General features: G+C 41.1%; 1 protein-coding gene across 4 annotated transcripts in view; it reads right to left on the bottom strand.

Annotated features, from left to right (window-relative positions):
- Positions 1–22,528, bottom strand: part of COL22A1 (collagen type XXII alpha 1 chain) — a 229,422-nt gene that overhangs the window by 128,376 nt on the left and 78,518 nt on the right. For all 4 annotated transcript variants that reach the window (XM_065054479.1, XM_065054478.1, XM_065054481.1 and 1 more), the window contains exons 5-10: positions 15,346–15,457; positions 9,182–9,305; positions 6,908–7,183; positions 5,822–5,902; positions 5,101–5,214; positions 4,518–4,562 (exon numbers count right to left, since the gene is read on the bottom strand). In XM_065054479.1, the coding sequence (XP_064910551.1) occupies positions 4,518–4,562; positions 5,101–5,214; positions 5,822–5,902; positions 6,908–7,183; positions 9,182–9,305; positions 15,346–15,457 (752 nt within the window). The remainder of the gene's footprint in view (positions 1–4,517; positions 4,563–5,100; positions 5,215–5,821; positions 5,903–6,907; positions 7,184–9,181; positions 9,306–15,345; positions 15,458–22,528) is intronic.

Consider the following 22,528-nt stretch of genomic DNA (forward strand, 5'->3'; position numbering starts at 1 on the left):
GAAATATTTGTTGGGATCATGCTTTCTTTTCCTCAGAAAAAGACAGGCTTATGAAAGAACAAGAAACATGAAAGTTTCTTTGTTTAACCTTTATGAGCTTTTTGCCAAAAGAGAGAAATCTCACAGACCAAGTAGTGTATACGCAAAACCAATGTCACGGTCAATTCAAGTAACCTGTGGCAAAATTAGCAAAAGTTTTTTATGCAACCATCTCTTCTAATTCACTTAAAGCACATCAAAACTCCTTTCTAATTTAGAGAAAAAAATGCATCCTGCTAGAACATGTCTAACACACTGGACTTCACAAACTTTCCAAAGGCAGGTAAGCAATGTCATTACTATCATGTGGACAAAAATGGATCTCTCAGAGAAGTAATTTACTCAAAACCTGGATCAATGGCAGTGCTGGAAGAGAGCAGAATCCTGTTAACCATCAGCCCAGTGCCCCAGCAAGCCAGCCTGGCTGCCTGAAAACAATACAGCATGCAGAGCTGTTATTCGTGTCTGTAATTTATCAACAGGACCCCAATTCAGGCATGTTAGTCAATTTTTCCATAGTTGTTTCCCATCTCACTATTCTCCAATACCATCTCTTACCGTAACTCCTTCTAAAACATGCACATTGTGTCTCTGTGCATTACCCAGAGTTTGGTAGCATAGACAACTGAGGCAGAGGTGCTCATCTCTGAAGGATTTTATTTTCACTTTTTCTAATAACTGCAAGCACTCCTGCTTTGTCCTGCCTTTAGAGACTTAGAGAGAAACAGAAACTTGTTATCTTCCCATACTAGTTATACACTTCAAATATTTCCACTGGACAGATGGTATTGTAAGAAAAGCCTGTCCAAACCTCCTCCCCTAAAAGAAGGAATATGCTGTGGGAGCTCAGGATGGCAAAGCCTGAACACCAGTCTCTCTGTCTTCAACCCAGATAGGTAAAATCTACATTCACTTAACAGACCTTCCAACTAAACATTTTTTTTTTTTAAGAAAACGGAAAGAACCATGTAGCCATTATTCTTTCTTTGAATAAAGAATGAAAAAGCCTCCAGCAACTACTGGTAAACAAAATAAAACCAAACCCAAAACTGTCTTAGCTTAGAGAAGGAGCTTCACAGTCCTCCTGCCTTTGTGAACCTCCTGAAAGAACCCTGTTTGGGGGAAAAGGGTTTGTTTTATTATTTTAATGCTGACTTATTTCCCTATCTGTGTCCCCAGGTGGGACTCATTTCTCACGTGATGCCCACCAGCTGTGTGTTGTTTTTCTGATACGGCTGAACCAGCTGCTTTCTTGAATTCTTATATGAATGTATAGTCTCACACAAGGCATTTCTCACTATCAGCCTGTAAAATAATTTTAGATAATGCTCAAGTACCTCAGCCTACCTAAACATCACTTGGGCTCCAGTTATTTAGGGGTAGATTTCAGCTTTGCAATTCATGACAAATAAAAGAAGCTCAGCAGTGATGACATCTATAGAGAAAAATTAACTTTGACTTAGAGCCCTGATGCCACTCTGTTTCCACATTTTTCTGATAATTTCTTTCTTTGTTCATTTGTTTACTTTCATCTGCTGTTAGTCAATTAATGCCTGGTCTTTTCTTATGCTGTACTTGCTTGTTAGTTTGTTTTAATTAAGAATACAGTGGAGATCTTATGATGTATTTTTAAGTGTTTCTTGAAGTCCTGGCTCTTGGATTCAGGTAACAAACGGAAAACTTTGATATTTGTTACCTTAATAAAGCTTTAAAGCCCTCCTCATTACAAGAACGAAGCTTTAAAACACAACCCTTGCAACTTAGAAATGAGGAAACAAGTTGAATGATCCTAAAATATATTATAGACACTTACAACCACACAATGCAGAAGCCACTTGTATTTTTGTGGGGCCTTAGTCTTTCCTTAATAAAGTACCAGGTGGTAATACTGGGGAGTTGCAAAGAGCATACACTTTCTTCATCATGGCCAGCATTTTAGCCTGGGTAGCTTGATAATGTTGCAGAGAGAGAGAAAGAGAGAGTTATTAGTTCCTGCACATAGAGCAGAGACTGTGACAAGCTGGTCCCTGGCAATAGCAATGCAGGACCTGCTGTCAAGGGTGTTACATGTTATTTAATCACAACTTCTTTGCAAGTCAGGAGCAAAATCTATTAAATGCCTTATTTAACAGATAGAGAAGCTAAGTCATTTGTCTCAAATCATCACATTTGTACCAAATTATCATCAGAGCCTGGATTTAAATGGCATCATCCCCAGCTCGCTGATACTGTGACCTGCCTCGGCTGTATACAAATCTCAGACCACTGCAGCCAGGGAAAAGCCACACACAGCTGCAGAGCTCTTCAGCAACCCACCTGCACGAGTGGGACAGCCATTTCAGGATCTGTTAGGAAAACCTGCTGATGCTGTGCTTGGGTATATGCTATTTTGTACTCAACTACTATCTCCTGCAACCCAGCAACATGCAATGTTACACTGTACAGACATCCTCACCAACACATAGACCTTGTCAAAGCAGCGAAAGACAATGGGATGTTGCTGCAGGGTGTTTTTATTATTATCATCATTGTCCTTCTGCAACTTCATGGCTCTGCCATTCTTCAAAACGCCCCATCATTATTTAAGCTGTCACATATTAAAATAGAAAGTTGCTATTTATATATGTGTGGAAGCATAAGGAAACATTTTCTGCAGTTTCAGTCAGGCACATCTGAGCATTAACAAGCCCATGTTCTTTCACGCCAGCAGAAAACATACCCCAAAACTTCTCCCTGCATACAGCAGATCAAGTCTTGCCAAAAAACGCACAACACACTGCTGAGGATGTCTCAACACATTGCTGATGTCTCTTCTAAGAGCCAGAGATTTCTCCTTTCCCCTCCCACAGTGTTTCTTAATAAATGAGCAACCTTTAGTGGAATGCAACTAGTTTATTCACCAACAGGTATAAATTCAGTGACTGAATTTGCAGAAGTTATTCAGATGGAAATAGGTTTGAATAAAAATTGTTCCCAAGCATAGAATAGAATCATAGAATCATTTAGGTTGGAAAAGACCTTTAAGAACACCAAGTCCAACTACTAGCCTAACACTGCAAAGTCCACCACTAGACCATGTCCCTAAGCACCTTATCTGCAAGTCTTTCAAACCCCTCCAGGGATGGTGACTCCATCACTGCACTGGACAGCCTGTTCCAATGCCTGACAAACATTTCCAAGAAGAATTTTTTCATAATATCCAGTCTGAACCTTCCCTGGTGCAACTTGAGACCATTTCTTCTTGTCCTGTCACTTGTCACTTGGGAGAAGAGACCAACCCCCTCCATGCTCCAAGCTCTTTTCAGGCAGTTCAGAGATCAGGTCTCCCCTCAGCTCCTGTTCTCCAGCTGAACCCCCCAGGTCCCTCAGCTGCTCCCATCACACTTGTGCTCCAGCCCCTTCCCCAGCTCCGTTTCCTTCTCTCAACTCACTCCAGCACCTCCAGGGCTTTGTTGTTGTGAGGGGCCCAAAACTGACCCCAGAATTCAAGGTTTGGCCTCTCAGTGCCCAGGACAGGGGGATGGTCACTACCCTGGTCCTGCTGTCCATATTAGTGCTGATAAAAGCCAGGATGCTGATGGCTTTCTTGGCCACCTAGGCACACACTGGCTCGTGTTCAGCTGCTGTTGACCAACACCCCCAGGTCCTTTTTTCACCAGGCAGCTTTGAAGATACTCTTCCCCAAACCTTTTTAATCAAACACATGGTGAAACTGGGAACCACCAGCAGCACCAGCTTTCACCTCTTCAGCAATGTTGTGAATCTTTGTTTTGTTTGTGTACAAGTGCTCACTCTAAGTCGATTGTCTCAGAGCTCTATTCGTAACCAAGCAGAGAAGGAAAATGTGTATGTTGAATTCACACAAATGCGAATCAAAGAAGCTTCAAGAATATGCAGAGTAATACAGAGGTTGCACTGCGAAATTTGAAGCAGACATCCCAACCACAATCCTACCCTGCTATCTAGGAAGAAGAATACTAAGGAAAGTGGCCTATATTTAATACCATGACTCAGACAGTCTTACTAAGGATAACAAATTGCAGCTAATCCTTTAGCCTAGTCTCAGGAAATTTTATAGACTGTGACTGGGAGGCTGCTACCTAACCTATGGATATATGGTACCAATAAGCAAGGCACAGCACAGAAGCAGCACATGATTTTCCAGGAGACATCTAAAAGTTGTGCCTGACCTGGTGAATAACACTAACTTGCAAAAAGACCAATTTAGAAGCTACTTGAAAACATTGTGGAACAAGCTTATATTAAGAATGATGTAAATCAGGAACAGAGAAGCTCAGATGCCAGTCTAGAGCAAAGATAGAAGATGGCCAGAGTCTCCTGCAGTCCCAGGCTCATCCAAAACTGTCTGAACTCAGTCATGTGCCAAACTGATCCTTCTCAAAATCTTCAACTCCTGAAGTTACTCTGAAACTTGTTGTTGTTTTTATTAAACAAATGAGCTAGCACATATTGCTCACCTTTTGACCTTTAGGACCTTCAGGACCAATTGGACCTCTTTCCCCCTAAGACAAAAAAATAAAAAAAACCAACATGATTAGTCAAACTGATCTTCTCATTATATAGCAAAGCAGAGGGCTCAGTCCTACAACAACTGAGGACAACAAAAGCATTTTTAGGTTTTAGTAGAAAACAGACTAAAATTGACATGCTCTGCAGAGCAACGATAATGAAACTGGTTTCTCAGAGGTCCCAGTCACAGCCAATATAAGCAAGCACACTGCTTTTAAAAGCTATGAGATTTTTTCAGATGGCTACATTTACCTCCAGAATCTCTTCCTTTTTATTTGAAGAAGGATGCACATAACTGGTCTGGATAAGAATAACCACTTTGTTTTCAAGGTTGTTACTAGGACTACCAGCATGGTGAAAATCACTGAATCAGGTAAAGAGAAAACACTTTTCCAAAGTGCTTTCCACCGCTAGGTCTTTAAGTGCTTCACAAAAAAATACAGCCCTTTAACTCACTTCCACAGTGTCATACCCCTATTTCCAAACCTATCCAGCACGCCTCAGGTGAAACACGCTCATCTCAACACTCACCTTTTGTCCAGCAGGACAGGAGCAGTTGACAGTCTTGAGGTGGCCAACTTGCTCGTTGCCAACAGTGGGTCTCACTTCCAGGGGAGGTGCTTCTGTCAGGACTGTCACCTGGCACTACACCCAAACACCCAAGGTCATGACGAAGCTTTTGATGCTAGAAAGCTTATTCTTTCACTCGCTCTAGAGAAACCGCATAGGCATTACCGGATAATGCACAGCTAAACGAGTCTTAGTGAGGAACAAAATCCCGCAAAAGTCGTTCATTCAAGCAACAGGGGAAAATGTGGCAAAATGAACAATGAATCTCTTTAACGAGGATCGAGGGGAGAAGAGTGAAAGCAGAGTGAAAGTTTCTAATGAGAGCTGGGCACAGGAAAATAATCAGCAACTAGTACCGTTTCAGCTCTTCCCAAATAAAACCAGTGGGAAGCATGTTGAATATTTCATGCTGAATTTCTGTTGTTCCATCATTACTTCAGGGTTATGTTTTCCCTGACAGTTTGACAAGGAAAGAGCAACTTGGAAACTTCAAATTCCTCTTACTCATCCCTCTGCAGTGGTCCTCTTCTGGTGCTGCTACATTACCAATTATACAGTTAGGTTTTATTCACTATCATTAAAAAATGATAATGTCACACTGTCATGTATTCCCTGGTTTATGTAATAGATTTCAATGAAGAGTGTTCATGTGAAAATGAAGAAATGACAAAAAGAAGCTTACTGGTCCAGAGGGAATGTCACAGCAGGTCTCCAGCTCAGCATGCCGAGAATCACAGTAAATAACCATCCGCTGAAGATCAAACTAGAAGACAAAGTGAGACAATAGTCTCAGAGACAGTAAATTATTAAAAACTGTGTGTCCTTTTGCTTGGATACAAACAGTGCAGATGAATACAAACAAAAAACAGATGGAGCTAACTTCATAGTGATTCTATGGATCCTGTAGTCAATATCTGCCTCTCTCTATCAATAATGGACCGATATCTCAGTATGCTCCAAGAGTGCTGAACTAATGAGACCCTGAATATGCCTATTGAAATTCTGGTGCAGGTTGTCAAATAAATAAGGAGGCATACTAATTCCCATGTCCTGGCCAAATTCCTGTCTGAGAAGACATATTCTGATGACCTCCATCCTTCCTAGAATTTTGTCTAGACATATTTTTTTTTCCTGTTATGCCTTGCATCTTCAGACCATTTACCCCTGCATAAGAAATGCTATTATCACTTTCAACATGCACATTCCATCCATTGCACATGTCTCAAAACACCAATCACACACAGATTATACTGGGTTAACACTTCTACTGGACATTCAGGTCCAATCTGCAGGTCTCAACTTCAGTTCAACTGGAGCATGAGTCATTTTATACCAAGTATCTTCTCCAAGGAACTAAGAATATATCATGACTATTCTGAGTTAACAAGTTTTTTTTTTTCCCTGTCTCTTCCTGCACAGATGGAATCATTCATAATGCCAAGATCAGACAGAAAAAGACCTTTGCATGTGGAGTTCAGTACCCAGTTTGATGGTATTTGTGGATGATTTTGTCTCTGATTTCAACTATGGCACATTTTGGGACTAGACAGAAAGATGAAATGAATTTCTCATTTTTAATCCCTATTACAGAGATACCGACAGTCTCACATAAAAAGACAGCAAGCCTTGTACATGATGAGAAGTAACATTTATGTGATGCTGCTTCAGGAAAAGGGTCAATTACAACATAACCCCAAAAAAAACATTTGCACTGTGCAACCCAATGTCGAACATTACCCCAGCTCTAATTGGCACACACGGTACTTACATCAATAGGGACACTGTCGTACAAGCGTTTGCCAATCACAGTCTTCCCTTGAATGTCAATATTTTCCCTATCTTCAATAGGCAGCATCTGCACCAGTCTGCAGTCTATGTAAAGCGAGACAGCCTTTGACTGAATGCTGAGGGCAATTTTGTGCCAGCTACGGTCAAAAAGATCACCGACTCGTGCATTTCGGAAGACAACTCTCACAGCGTCCTTGGTGAGCCCAATGGCATTGTACTCCAAAGCTTTGTTCTCTCCATCCAGTCTGATTGAAACCTGCAAGAAGACAGAAGTAGTTTGCTAATAAAGTACAAAGCCTTCTCCTTCCTCCTTTGCCTGCTTTCCATCGTGACTGACACCCCAAAGTCAGGGATGGTACAGCATGTGGTGAGAAGCACAAACAAAGAGCAGGGGACAGAGTTTTATGTGCAGTATGAAGTTGGATAGGGAACCTACACCTGTTCTAGTAAATAAGACAGGGCAGAGCACATGCTTGGATGCAGACCCATGACCATCTAAAGCCTTCTCTTCTGAGTACAATCTTTGACATGGTTTCAGCATACGCCACCTTGATGCCTCCCAGACAACGCCTGGGCATCTCCCCAAAGGCAGATGGGCAAAACTGAACAGGTTTTGGATCTCTCTGTCCTGTGCTCTTCACTATTTCCCAGCAGGCTCTGTGTTCTTTAGTCCCATCATATGTCCTCAACTGTCCCATGGGGCAAATGCCTCATTGCATGGTATGAAAACCAGTCTGCTGAGCTGTAGCACTGCCCACACCTTATTTCATATGCTTTGAACATAAAACTACAGCTACACCCCCCCGCACTGTGTTGCAAGCTATGGACCAGGCTTCTGAAGTCATTATACGTTTAGTTCATTTACAAATTGATTGCCTCTTTTACCAAAGTCAGGCAGCTACCAGCAAGCAGCAGAGAATGGAACAAAGTGCAGAGCCAGGGGAGCAAACAGTGTGTCTGCAAGCTGCAGGGCTGGAAAGGAGCTTGGCCACATTGGCAGCAAGCTGTGTCTGATGTAAGACCCAGAGTAGGCTGACTCCAGATCTGACCCAACATCTCCAAGCAGCTGAGCACCGTGCTGGCTGGAAATGCCAGCTCGGATCAGCTTTAGCTCAGAGGTGTCTGCAGTCTGTGAGCTGAGCAGGTCTGCAGTGTAGTGGTTAAACTGCCACTGACTGCAGGAAACAAGGCTCATGAGGATCTAAGGAGCTTCTGGCACCACAGTTTAAGGAATTTTTGAAAACATTGCTGAGACTCTCTAAGTGCTTTTTGCTCTCCATGCCTAAGCAGTTCAGATTTTCAGCTGTCTCCAAGAGATGTCGAGTGATATGCGTATTCTCACTCTGCAGGGAGCAGGAATACATGTTAGCACAGTATTTCATTTAACAAAGTGCAGCTGATAATAACTTTCATGGTAACCTTTCCCCTTCATCTGAAACTCAGCTAAGTCCTCAAGCTGCACCTATCTTTCACTGTGCATTCCCAAAATCCTTTTGAATACCAGTCCCAAAGCAGCAATACTGCATTACCTGAACCTGTCAGCTCATGCTAACAGCCCAGTTTAGAGTCACGGGTAATGTCATCAGCACCATGTTTGTACTGAGCAGAAAAACATACAACCCATTCAAACTACTCCTTTCTCAAGCACATTAAAACCCCAAAACTACAGCATGTTGCTAAGAACATGCTGTATAGGAACTGACAGCCCTTTTTTCCACCCCAGTGGTATTTTTCTTCTCATAACGTGAGACTACTTGACAAAAAACAGTAGATCAAATTCTGCAGCAGCCAGGACTCAGTATTATGGAGCAACATTAGGTATTACATCCAAGTCATAAGTAGGCAAACTATGATGCTTATATCTGGAAATCTGTGCAAAAACTTGACACTGCTCTATAGCACATCTGCGTGTCTATGTTTTTCCAAACAGACAAAATATTTTCCCTAAACAGAACCACCTCAACAAAACAACCAAAAACTCAAAAGTGGTTTCAAGAGCAAACATGGTATATTTTCTTCCCACTTTCCAACTAACACATCTATCTGCATGCTAACAAGAACCAAGGTCTATGCAAACCTTCCTCCAGGGTTTGAATTAAAGGTAAAGGATTTTCAACAAAATTAACTTAAAGACAAGCAAAGGGATTTTTCCTAGTCCACAAGGAAAGAGGAGTGGGAGTTTGTGGCAAGAAAGCTGGTCCATGCAGCAAAATAGAACCAAGGCTGTTCTTGCTGGCTGCAAAGGGCCTCGTACCTGTGGTATGCCGTACTTGTCAATAATCTGCCAAATATACCAGTCTTCTTTCCTGGAAGCCTTTCGGAATTTGAAGGTAGTTACAAAGGCATATTCGTCAGGCAGACCCTGTGGAAATACATCCCTGGCAAGGGGAGGGGAAAAGAAAGCAAAGGTATCAGGCTTAGCAGTGAAGAACAGAAATTCTAAAACTTTCTGCATGTCCCAGCAGTGCTTCCCAAAAGTATCATATAGTTCCTACAAAATCTGCTGTATATGGCAGCCTGCAGAGAAATGAACATGAGCTTGTGCTCTCTAGGTAGTTTTGTCCTTAAGGAGCCCTCTTATGTTCCAACGGCGAAGCTCTCAAATTAAATAAGAAATAGTGAAAAACTGCAGTCTAGTATCCATCATGTCAAAGCAGTTGGTTTTCACCTGATGCTTCAGTTCTTGCAATCTGTAAATCATTCAGTTCTTCTCTAGATGCACTGGAGGCCTGCAACATCTGACAATGGGCAGGCACACCTGAAACCCTACATAAATGTACCAAACAACACTGTGCAACAAATGTTGTGATATTTGCCCCAAAACTGCTATTATATCTCATGCTTGCTGAAGGCATGCATTCCTTGGTTGATGGTGTGGAAGAGCAAAAGAACCTTCTCAAATCACACATTACAAACACATTACAAATGCATTAGGCAGAAATTTACTCCATGTGACACCATGATCCAGATGAAGTCTGATGTAACCAAAACCAGCACTGTTTGACTCAGCCACATAAGAAAATACCATAACATGAGCATGCAGGGCTGGAAAGAGGGAATAACTAACTCAGTGTCACTATTTTGTTGTCACTAGTTATTACTGCATGCCTAAGAATGAGAACAAACAGAACAAATATATACCTCCTACCTCCAACTCTTTGGGATTCAGAGGTCAAATTCAGAGACAACTACAGTTTCTACATTAATTAAGTTTTATGGATTTATCTTGTATGGCTTTCTCCAGTCTCCACTTGAACTCAGGTAAAACTATTATATCCACAACATCCTCCTCCTGTTTGTTTAGGACATAGCTCAGTTTTTGTCAGGGACAACACAATTAACCTATTATTTTTTCTATTTTTTATGCCATTCATGATTTTGCAAACTTTGCTTATAATGACTCTAAGCCATCTCTTTTCCCATCCAAAGAGTCCCAGTTAACTTCATTGTTCTTCATGTGCAAGACAGCCTGCTCCTCTGATCATTCCTAAACAGGCCTTTCCTAAATATCATGTCATTGCTTCTGGACATCTGAGCAGTCAGGCATAAGCACCCGTTAGAAAACAAAGCAGAGCAAAGCAAAACAAAGCAAAACAAAAAACAAAACCAAACCAAAACAAAACAAAACTACAATGGCAGCAATTAATGAGTAGCGAAACAATGAAGACCTCTTAAGAAAAATGTGATACAGGCCATTACTATGCAGAAACTGGCACAGTGAAAGGCAAACAAAAATACCTTTTAATAGTCCTTAAAGCAAAAATCCTCAAAATTTCCAAAATCCTTTGTTTTGCAATTACAGCAAAGGTTGAAAACCAGTCTTTCCCAATGCCAAAATATTCAGTCATCTTTAAATTTGTGCTTTGAATTTACTATCTTTTCAGCCAAGTTAAAAAATTCAGAAAACTGTGGTTTCTCCCACTACTGTGGCTTTTGCTATATAAAATGCCCATGCAGTCTATGCACCATTATAAGCTGGTCTTCAAGCTGAGGACACAAGCATTCTTGGCAGTCTTCCAAAACAAGAGAAAACTGAACCAGGCTCCCACTAGTTCCTTTACAAAATCCTTTCCTTAGAAGAGTAGACAATGCTTTCTTACATCTTGGTACTAGCTATTCACCAACTAGCCCTCCCTGGTCACATATCCATCTCATCCCAGCATCCATTTGTCCCATGGCACACAAAATAGCTAGACGTTCCCTTCCTTCATTACAAAACAATAAGTGTGTTGATTGTCAGTCTTGTGGCAGAGTTGCCATAGAGAATACAACTGGCAAGACTGTGGCACTGAAAGACACCAAGAAAGTCTACAGGATGTTTGGCAAAAGAGAGTTGAGTAAGCCACATCAGCCCTCTCAAAAGGGCAGCCTGCCAGGTCTCCATCATTGACATGCCTTAACGCAAATTTCATGTCAAAATGGCTTTGTACACTCCTTGTGTCCAAGTTTGTCAGAGAAGAAGATGCATGTCTCATCTTTTAACATCACTGACAGTTTTGGCTGTTTTCCTCCACCCTTTCAGCAAACTTCAGCAAAGCGGCAATGTTGACAGTTGAAAAGGCCTTGCTTTCTGCTCCATCCTCTTGAACAAAAAACACAGACATTTCTACATGAGAGTGCTGCCAGTGGGGACATTTCCCTATGGCTCAGCTCTCCAAACTCTATCATTTCAGCACACATGCCTAGTGCATTTACCTTCACTCTCTTCTCACCATCCGACTTTACCATCATAAATGGGTTTAATGAGTTCCCTCTCTGTCCCGCCCTTTAAGATTCTGATTCACATTTTAGGCACAGACAGCCCTATTGAACTACTCTCCAAGGCAGAGCCCACCACCAAGTCCAGCCTCCTATTGAATGAAAAGCAAGCAGAGAAATGGTTCCTTTTAACCCAGCGGTGGTACAAGGTAGTGGAGTTATAGCTCTGGGGTTCCTTTGCTCTCTTAATTATCCATCATACTTTTGCCATTGTCATATCAACAGCAGCAGGGCGCATGCTTTCAATGCTGCCTTTCTCTAATGTTTTTTAAGGTCTGTATATGTATGTGTGCTTGGTTCCAAGTACAAATTAAAGGCAGTGGCTGTAACTGTGGAATCACTGCTTTGCTGAGCAGGGAGGTATAGGAGCATGTGGCTGAAATTACTCCTCTAAGATACCACATTGAGCCTTGGGCCTGAAAACCTACAACCAAATCTGGAAAAGCCAACTGCTGGCATCTCTGCTAAAAGAGTTTTTCTGGATATGTCTGAGCTGGGAACAGGAGAATCACCATGTGAGCTTAAATTCAGAAGGCATTTTCAGATGCTCAGTGCCCACAGAAATGACTGGGAGTTAGGCACCTAAATATCTTCTTGAGTCTGGCCATGTCACACAGAGGCTGAAAAATGGCCCATCAGGTAGATTTAAACTGATAGAAAGCTATAATGACCTATTACCTGTCACACTCAACTGATTTTTAAAGGTGCCAAAGAACTGGCTGCAAGTCCCCAAAAGAGAAAGGCTTCATGCCAAAAGCAAATCTAAAGACATTCTTGTTGCTCTGAAGCTATGGTGAAAGCTGCTTCTGGAGTCCTTGGTTCCTGCATCTTTTACAGAGATGCTTTACTACATAAATAACAAAATTCTGTTGATGAGTTTTCATTTATTTCCTCACTAAAAAGTGATCCCCACCTAGAAGCTCAGCTTTACTTAGGCATCCAAGGGCAGGAACTGCTGTCCTCAGAAATGTTTTATTTCCTTCTTTCAGCCAAGGCTGAATTGAACTGATGATCCATATTATGGAGCTTTGCTGGATGCCTGGTACCTACAGGGAGCACTCTGCCAGCTCCTTGGTCTATAATTCTGACAACAGGATGGATTGTAGAAGATGCTGTTATAAAACTCCAAGACAAGAAAATCCCCAAGAGCTGCAGGTTAGTCTAAGAGTTAATTAACCCAGCTACAAGGTTAGGTGAATCACAACTTCTACAAAGAAAACATTATAATAACCAGACAGAAGACTCTTTTAGCCATTGCCCATTTTCAATATATAGACTCTTTCTTACATGCTTTTATTTGACATACATCTGTGACAATAAGCATGAGATCCCACATCTGTAATAATAACACAATGAAGAAAAATAGGATTATTATTTCTCATTAAAGACACTGAATGTAACAACAATCACTGAGGTGCCTGCATTTGATGAGGAAGGGAATAATTAATGATTTGGAGAATTTTGGTCACTTTTAGAGCAGCTAAAAACTGCTAATATTCAGTTTAACTCCTTGACTATTAGTGGTTGTCATGTCCGAAACAAGGTGGGAGAAAGTCAGTTCATATCCATATGCATCACATCACCAGAGGCTCTTAGAATGACAAGCTGGGGGAAAAAGGTAAAAGGAAAATAAAAGGCTATAGAAAGATTGTCACAACGCAGAATCAATCCCACCCATACAGTCCTCGCAAATATTTGTTTGGCTTCTCATTCAGTACTTCAGAAACCTCAATGATGGAATAGATACAACCTCCTTACATAATTCCTTTCTGTGCTTCACTATCCTACATGCTACAAAAAAGGTCTATCCTAAATCTCATTTGCAGTGGTCTAATCTTCCTGAAACAACTTTTTTTTCACAAAGGAATCTGAGCAGACAGAAAGTCATCATAGCTGGATGGTCAGGCTTCACTCCCTCCATCTTTCTGGGAAAAAAACAACAGAAACAACAATAAAGTACTTTGACTCTTAGTTTGAAAAAGGAATGTAAATGGACAGCTCTCTGTAATCTGTGTGAACATATTCCAGTGGTTAATTAGATTAATCATTGAAAGCATGCTTTTCTTCCATGCTGGTTTTTGATGTCATTAATGGATAGCCATTGACTTTTAGTCTGCCACTACCCTTAGCACCAAAGACCTTTGACACAGCTCTGGTTCCTCAGAGGTTCTTGTATAGTGAGACAGCCTCATTTGCAAAGTACTTCTTAATTTTACCTAACTACACTGCACTTCTTGAATTTCTCACTGTTAGACTTGTTTCCCAGTTATTTACATTTTCATTCACTCCATTGCTATCTACTGAATTATGGAAACAAGGATTGGCCATAGCATCCCAGCAGTGGTGACTGAGTTGCCTGATGTGGAGGTAGTCAGCTCATACTTGACAGTCCTGCTTCTACACCCTAGGATTGCACTAGTCCTATTTGCCACACAGAGCTCAGATACATTCCTAGAGTTTCTTAAGTGCAAACTGGACTTCTTCACTTCAAGGTCTTCTTGCTATGAAGTCTTGGTAGTAATGCTTTACAGTGACAAAGCATACTACTACTAGCTGCTACAAGCCGCAGCAATAAAAGGTTCTACCCAGAGACTGCTGTGAGCCAAACAAAATAGGTTTATTCCCTTCCCCACGCACACCAGTTATCTATATGCTACTTATCAAGATCAAGGTGTCTTTAGTTGGCTGGTTTTCTCCCTGAACATGAATTTACTTACCCTGCGACATGACATCATTTATGGACTTTAAAACAAACAGTTTTCCTTTCAGTACATCATATTGGTACTATTTTTGTTTTGTTTTGTTTTTTTAAAGAGACTGTGTGTTTATATGGAGAAAGAGGAAGAGAGGACAAGGGCAAATAAATCCAGGTTGGCTCCAGAATGAAAAAAATATTGTGAAATCAAGCAAATGTACATCACAGGACTAACCCAAAGATGCAGTGAGCTGAGCAAAAGAGCTAAAACAGAATAAAAAAAATAACAACCCTCATCCATAAGAAAGGAAAATAATTACTATTGATTTTTTAAGCTGGAGTTCAAACCAGCACAGAGAAATTTACTGCGAAAATGTTAATGATGACAATTCGATCTATGGCTCATTGTTACTCAGTGAAATTATGCACTCGCTCTTTTCAAGGCTAATGCTAGCGGAACTCAAGTGACAACCCAAGGAGAAACTGCTCTGATAGACTATGACACAACTGGCAACCTTAGGTCACAAAAGGTTCCAAGGAGTGAATCCGTGTTGACACAGGATTAGAAATTGCTCATTCTTTTAGGAGGCCAAAACCCACATTAGCTAAATGATAACAATATCTACTAGGAACTGGTCTCTTGTGATTAGCAAATATATATCCCAGTGGAACTGCTACCAAATATTCCTTTTAGAAGCTATTTAATAAACTTTAAGTTCTTTTGCGGATTTCTTGATACTGCTCCTCACAATCATCAAGATAGACTGAAAACAGTTTATACTCTGCCAGGATGGGGCCGGTAGTCGGTGCAGAGATTGGTGTATAAATTCTGTGCCAGCAGAACTGAAAGAGCTGATCAAAGCAGCAGTAGGTACTAGATAACTACTACAAGGTTAACCTGGAGAAACCAAGTAATGTAAAGCAGAGGCTCAGATGAAAATGAAGTGAAAAAACAGGCTACTCACTCAGTTTTCTGAACAACAGGGAAGCTTCCAAGTCGCACATAAGCACTCTGAATTCCATTTTCTTTCATTCCGAAAATCTGTTTCACACTGAATGATTCCATCAGGTCAAATCCTGTCCGTAACAGAAGTGTAAACATAAGACATTGATCAGGCAGTAGGACAAATCTTCAGCTGTACTTAGGTATTTATCTTAGCCCACAAACACAGCACTTCAGAGATTAACTTTGCCCTTGCTGGGAAAAGCCAGAACAAAATTCTGACCTGGTCTAATCTGCTCAGACCAAAAACTCAAAATCAAACTTGACTTCAAACTGTGACAAGTCCTGGAGAGATTAAAACAGAGTTCTCTGGAAATCAATAGTTACTGTTTGCATTGACACAACATCCTGAAAATGTTGTATAATTCGTTAATCGCTATGCAGAAAATATGCACAGGTACAGACCAAAACACTTATTCATAGAATCATAGAACCATAGAACCATAGAACTGTAGAACTGTAGAAACATAGGATGGTTTGGGTTGGAAAGGGTCTTCAGAGATCATCTAACAAACCCCCCCTGCCATGGACAGGGGCATCTTTCACTAGATCAGGTTGCTCAAAATCCCATCCAACTTGATCTTCAACACTTCCAATGATGAGGCATCCACAGCTTCTCTGGGCAATCTGTTCCAACATCTCACTACCTTCATCATAGACTTCTTATTCCTTATCTCCAGCCTAAATCTACTTTCAGTTTAAAACTGTTGCCCCTTGTCCTGTCACTACAGGCCTTGGTAAAAAGCCTCTCTCCATCTTTTTTATAAGCCCTTTTATATATCTTAAGTCTATTATAAGGTTTCCCCGGATAGGCCAGTACTCCAGGATGAACAACCCCCACTCTCTCAGCCTTTTCAAAGAAGAGCTGTTCCATCCTTCTGATCATTTTTGTGACCCTCCTCTGAATACAATCTATTAGGTCCATGCCTTTACTGAAAACCACTAGTCTGAGACACTTCACTACATAAAATTTTCCCATCATTTTAATATGACAACTCATCATTATCATGAGCTATTGATCTTGACTGCAGGCATTTGTGTGAAGCTTCTGACTTTGTTCTGGCAAGGCTTATTAGCTCAAGTGTAAACCACACACGTGGGTCTACACAGCTCCATAGTCAATATGGTCCCAGGCACAATGAACCCATGTTTTTGACATGAAGTCTCTACACAGCCCGGTTACAACTGCACCATGATCCTGACTGTGTCCGGTTCCTGGAGGTGTAGTAGTATGTGAATACAACCATCCTGCTTTTAGCTCCAAACTGGCTCCACAGGATATGCATCCAAATTAAGATCTGCTCCCAGAACCAGACACACTGTAGAGTTAGAAGCAAAAACACTGCAAAAGATATATTCAGATTGACATCGAGCAGAAAATCTCTGTTTTTCTTTCACTTAGGTTATTCTAACCTCTTCCTCCTCTCACACATGCACAATTAAACAAATAAACTCCTGTGGGTGTAATTCCAGCACACAAACCTAGTGATATTGTAGTAGCTTATTTTGATGAATTGATTTTAAACTCTGGCAGTGCTTTTAACTTTGTTCAGTTAGTGAGCTCATAAAACATTTATAAGAGAGATAAACATTTTTGTGTGGTGAACTTAAGCCTTAAGATCCTTGGTTTTCTTAAGTGCCCTCGTGAACCTTTCACTATCCACAGGCTGAAAGCTACTGCATGACATGAAAACAGCTGCAACAGGAAAAGGCACCCACCAATTATATTATTCTTTAAAATTAAAGGAATAAATACGTGCAAAAAATCCTGTGTGGGCCAGTCCTGAGGAAAATCAAGATGTGACAGCAGAGAGCAAATAAAACATCAAGCTTCCATCATGCAGTTTTTCCAAAAGAAATAGCTTTTTCTGAGGAAATATAATCTTAATTGTTTGCAAAGACAGAAATGGTTGCTTGGTTCCAAGCTGAGGCCTTTTCTATTACAGTAACTTTCCTGGCTGTCAACAGCTTTTCCCTCCTGTCCACTCTATTTCCAGCCATTATTGGACATTCAGAAGGGCAAATAAGGCAGTTAAGATGCTCCAGGGCCTCATGGCTCAACCTTATAATCACCTCTGCAACACCTCTAGTGATACAGCCTTCTGACATACTGTAATCAGCCACGATTGCAACTATAAATCGTAGCAAATAGACCCTACCAGAACATGAGAGCTCCCTTCTGGCTATCACATAAAAAACAGTATGGCCCGTCTGTCTAAACCCTCCCACAGCTCATTTCACCATGCAGTACATATCCTTCATCCACGCCAAACACAGAAATGTGAGGGAGGCTGTTTAGTGCTTCTTGTAAGAAGAGACCATGTTGACTGGCAAGGGAAATTGTTAACAATTCAAAGCGGCAGAGCTGTGAACGGTAAAGGCTGAAATGCTGCCCAAGTGACATTGTAATGTCAAGTCACCGGAGTTCTCAAGCAGTGGAGTATTGCTCATCTCATGGAGCTCATAAAACTCCACTGCTCAAAATACACCAGTGCAAGATACAGTGACAAGAACTCCTTCCTAAGTTTTCCAATCATTAGCTCAGGTCCAGACTCACTCTCATCTTTCTCTGACACCTCAAGCTAATGTTCACATCATGAGGAACTCTGAAGGTGTGCAACTAGCATGCTTTTCCAATGGAACAGGTTAGGAGTCATACTTAATCAATCTTTTTTATTTTTTTTCTGAAATTTCCTAACAATATACAGCTTATTGAGCCTAAATAACACCATGAAACATATGCAAGGTTAATAAAACTATTTTGCAAACAGAACTTGCAGTAATTAATATAAGTCATGCTCATAACTTTGACTATCTCATTTGCATTCAGGATTGAATGAAGCACACAGGTAAATTATAATAGGATTTTTCTTATTCAGGCTATGGATCACAAAATTGCAAATTTCTTGATATATTTTTCATTAAAGAATGAATGAGAGTTGTTCTTTGAATATGAAAATGTCACGTAGCTCCACAGGTAAGTTAAGACCTAGATGTGTCAGAGTCCACACTCAAAACCAGCAAATGGTTTTGTTTTAATCACACCATTAATTTGTTCTGTGTCAAACTGAGATATTGCCTCCACTTTCCTTAGAGGGAGCTATGAAGCAAACTAATTCATGTTTACAGAGCACTTCACAGAGGGTTCATCTGGCTAAATGTCAGCTCGAGAGAGGGTAATAACAGAGACTCTCATTCAGTTAGACAGAGAGAGTCAAATACAGGTGCTTCTAGGAAAAGATTAATCTCATACTAAAACAGACGTCAAAAGTGCATGTTTTCCTCCGTTGACATAAAAAGAGCTTTGGATGCTCAAGTTGCATGCTAAACACACCTAGAAAGGGTCTCAAGCTGGGGAGATAACCCCCACTGTTAGATACTCTTTTACCAATCGAAGCCCATGAGGTAACGGACACTTCAGTTGCTGAAAGTTTTCAATAGCCTCACAGAAAATGTGGTATCGGGCCATACACTAAGAAAGAAAGAACTGTGCTGAGGATTAGACACATCTCTCCTAATTTTAGCTGTCTGAAAAGGAGACATCTGATGTACACAGGTTGTTTTGGTTCCCTTGTGGGTCAGTGGAGAAATATGGGGATCTCTAGGAAGGCGACTCATTGCATCTGTCTCAGGCCTGTCTGCAGACAGGCCAAATCACTATTTCACAGTGTCTAACTCCTTCCACTCAGCAGAAAGCAAGCACATGCAGACAGACATTTTCAGACTGCTTAAGTTAGGTGAGATGTATTCCATATTCCATTCCATATTCATAGGGAATGTTATTCATTTTGTGTGCTGACTGAGGCAGAAGTAGAGGAAAAAAAAACTAACTAGTGACACATAATTTCTATTTACACCATCTCATTTGCATCCATGAATGAATAAAGGTTGCAAATTTTTAAATTCAGACCAGGAATATCACAGAATCACAGAATCTCAGAATGTCAGGGATTGGAAAGGACATCAAAAGCTCATCCAGTGCAATCCCCCTGCCAGAGCAGGAACACCCAGATGAGGTTACACAGGAAGGTGTCCAGGCGGGTTTGAATGTCTCCAGAGAAGGAGATTCCACAATCTCCCTGGGCAGCCTGGGCCAGTGTTCTGTTACCCTTACTGAGAAGAAGTTTCTTCTCAAATTTAAGTGTAACCTCTTGTGTTCCCATTTGAACCCATTACCCCTTGTCCTACCATTGGTTGTCACCGAGAAGAGTCTGGCTCCGTCCTCGTGACACTCACCCTTTACATATTTGTAAACATTAATAAGGTCACCCCTATCTTAAGTTTGCTATCCTGACCATTTATTGTAAGTTTCCTTAAACAGATAACATTATATTTCTAAGCAGGAGGAGAAACAAGCAAACACATAATATAGTAATTTGAGATGAGAAATCAGTTAACACAGATTCCTAGGGACTGGAAAGAAGACACCTAGGGAAACTTCCAAATGAACCTGTGCTTTGAAGTAACCTCTAAGATTATTTCAGCTGAAGGACAAGAAAATATATACACTTGTTGTTACTATTATTTTTACTTCCTGCGCTTGAAAGTATTTTGGATTGAGTATGTTCCCTTGCCGACCTTAGGACTGGAAGTGAGATTGTGAGTGAGACAGCATGATGCTTTTAATTTAGTCTTGAATGACAATGTTAATCTAAAAAAATAGGTGATGCTGTAATCATTTCTCTAAACTTGAACAAGATTTTTCACCTGGCCCTGTCTGGCTGCTATCTGCAGTGGAAACATCTCACTTAGATCTTTCCCCAAGCATTTAGTTGTACAGCATTTCTGGTCTGGAGTAACAGTAAAAACATGAGCTCTACATTGTTTTTTTCATCACCAAGGAGGGAACACTCTGTCAGTGCCATAGTGAAAATGAGATCCTACACGTAGCTTCCCACTCCTCTCCACAGTGAAATCGGATGGAATATACCTGCCTGAATGAGCAAGGACAAAACTGCTGTTACCCAGGTGCTGCACCATGCTTGAGGACAGGATGAAAGGGTGGGACTTTCCTGTTTCTCAGTTGCTTTGATTTAAAAAGAGGTTTTTTGTGTACAAGGGCAGGTGTGGTTTCCCAGTTAGCTTATAAACTATTTAATCAGTAATGCCATAAATGTGGTGATTAATAAGATGAATAATGCTCTTTGATCATAAGCCTCCTACTTCATTATAGCTACTAAAACAATATGGGGCCACTGAAACCCTCTAACATGATTACATCTGCTGAAAAACAGTACACTCTAGTCCATTAAAATTAAAATAGTGCCCTGAAAGAGAAACTTAGATTCTTAACAGCATACTTGGCTTGAAAAGCAATTTCTTATGCACTGCTCTGCTGATCAAATCAGCCGAATGTCTGTTTACTTGCAAATAATAACTGCCTTAAAGGAAGCAGCCCGTTTTTCCAGAATCAGAAAACACACCCAGATCTGCCAGTTACAGGGAAAAGATAGGCAAAACTTGGGACTGGACAATGCAACCAGATTCTCTTTTACAGGAAAGATGTCCGTTCTGCACCAAACCACACCCTAAAGCATGGCCAAAGGATGATCAAACAGCTTTGTACTTGTCCATGTACTTGTCCATGTACTTCCATGACAATTGTTTCAAGGTAATCTTTTCAAGGCCAGACTAAAGGGGCCGTGCTTGGTTGCCCTAAGTATGGGCTGGATTTCTACCTGGCTCTATTAAGGATCTGATATGAACAGCAAGGTGGCAGCTAGTGTGCATGTTGAGATTTTCCTGTCTGTCTGGAATACTGTGTCCAGTTCTGGGCTCCCCAGTTTAAGAAGGATAAGGGATTACTGGAGGGAGTCCAGCAGCTGCGAAGGTGATGAGGGGTCTGGAGCATCTTTCTTATGAGGAGAGACTGAGAGAGCTGGGGCTGTTCAGCCTGGAGGAGCTGAAAGGGGATCTCATAAATGTTTATAAATATCTCAAGGGTGTCAAGAGGATAGACCAGACTCCTTCAGTGGTGCCCAACTACAGGATGAGGGGCAATGGGCACAGACTGAAGCACAGAAGGTTCCATTCTTTACTTTGAGGTTGCCAGAGCCCTGGACCAGGCTGCCCACAGGGGTTGTGGAGTCTCCTTCTCTGGAGACATTCAAACCTGCCTGGACACATTCCTGTGTGAACTGCTCTGGTGAACCTGCTTTAGCAGGTGTGTTGGATTAGATGATCTCCAGGAGTCCCTTCCAGCCCCAGCCATTCTGTGATTCTGTGTCCTATGATCAGGGGAAAACCAAAACAAAACCGAACAAACCAATGACACCATTACATATAAAAACAGCACCCAAATCCAGAAAAACAGAGCAAGTTTTAATAGCCAGAAAACACAGGAGTGCACAGATTTGGCAAGTCTTCTCAAAGTAGGACAGAGCCATTAACTTCTTTAGACTGAAGAAACCTTCTGAGAAAATCCTCTTGCTTTGCATGCCCAAGAAGCCCAAGATAACACTCACAAGGGGAACCACTGGGCTACTTTTAATTGCAAAATTTTCTGGTGAGACGATGGCCTGGAGGGGCATGTGGAAAGCAGGTCAGAAAGGAATCACAAAAGGCACTGGACATCAGTGCCTCAAGTGATGTGTCCAGGGTATATTTATTATGGATGACTTCCAAACATAAGCACTAATATAAAACAAAGCAGCTTTTGCAGGAAATTCTCCATACCCTGTTCTTTCTTAAACTCTCAGCTGAATTATCAGCCTTGTCAAAATATTGATGGACTATCACCAATAGCCAAGGTCAGGGAGGTTGTCATCAGCTACTGGTTCTCTGGCACTTCTGAAAATAGCAATCTGTATTGCCTGTGATAAAACAGCATCTGTTACTTTTACTAGAGGGAGGTCAATAGCAATAAACTTTACGGTAGACTAGAGGAGTGTATAAATTCCTAGGAAGGATAGTATCACTTGGGAGTCTTTCAGCAAATACAAGATCTTATCAATTTTCTTGCCTAATGTTTCTGCAGTCTTGAAAGTTAAGCTTTCTTGTGTTCCCTGTGGTCACAAGGAAGAGCCTGCATGTTCACTACATCCTGAATATTCCTTTCAGTTCCTCCTATATTATATGCAAGGCTATTGACACTATAAGAAGCCCTCTTTTTGTTATTAATACCTGTCTTAGTTACTTTCTGTGCT

This window comes from Columba livia, chromosome 2, assembly GCF_036013475.1.
Source record: "Columba livia isolate bColLiv1 breed racing homer chromosome 2, bColLiv1.pat.W.v2, whole genome shotgun sequence".
Taxonomy (NCBI): Eukaryota; Metazoa; Chordata; class Aves; order Columbiformes; family Columbidae; genus Columba; species Columba livia.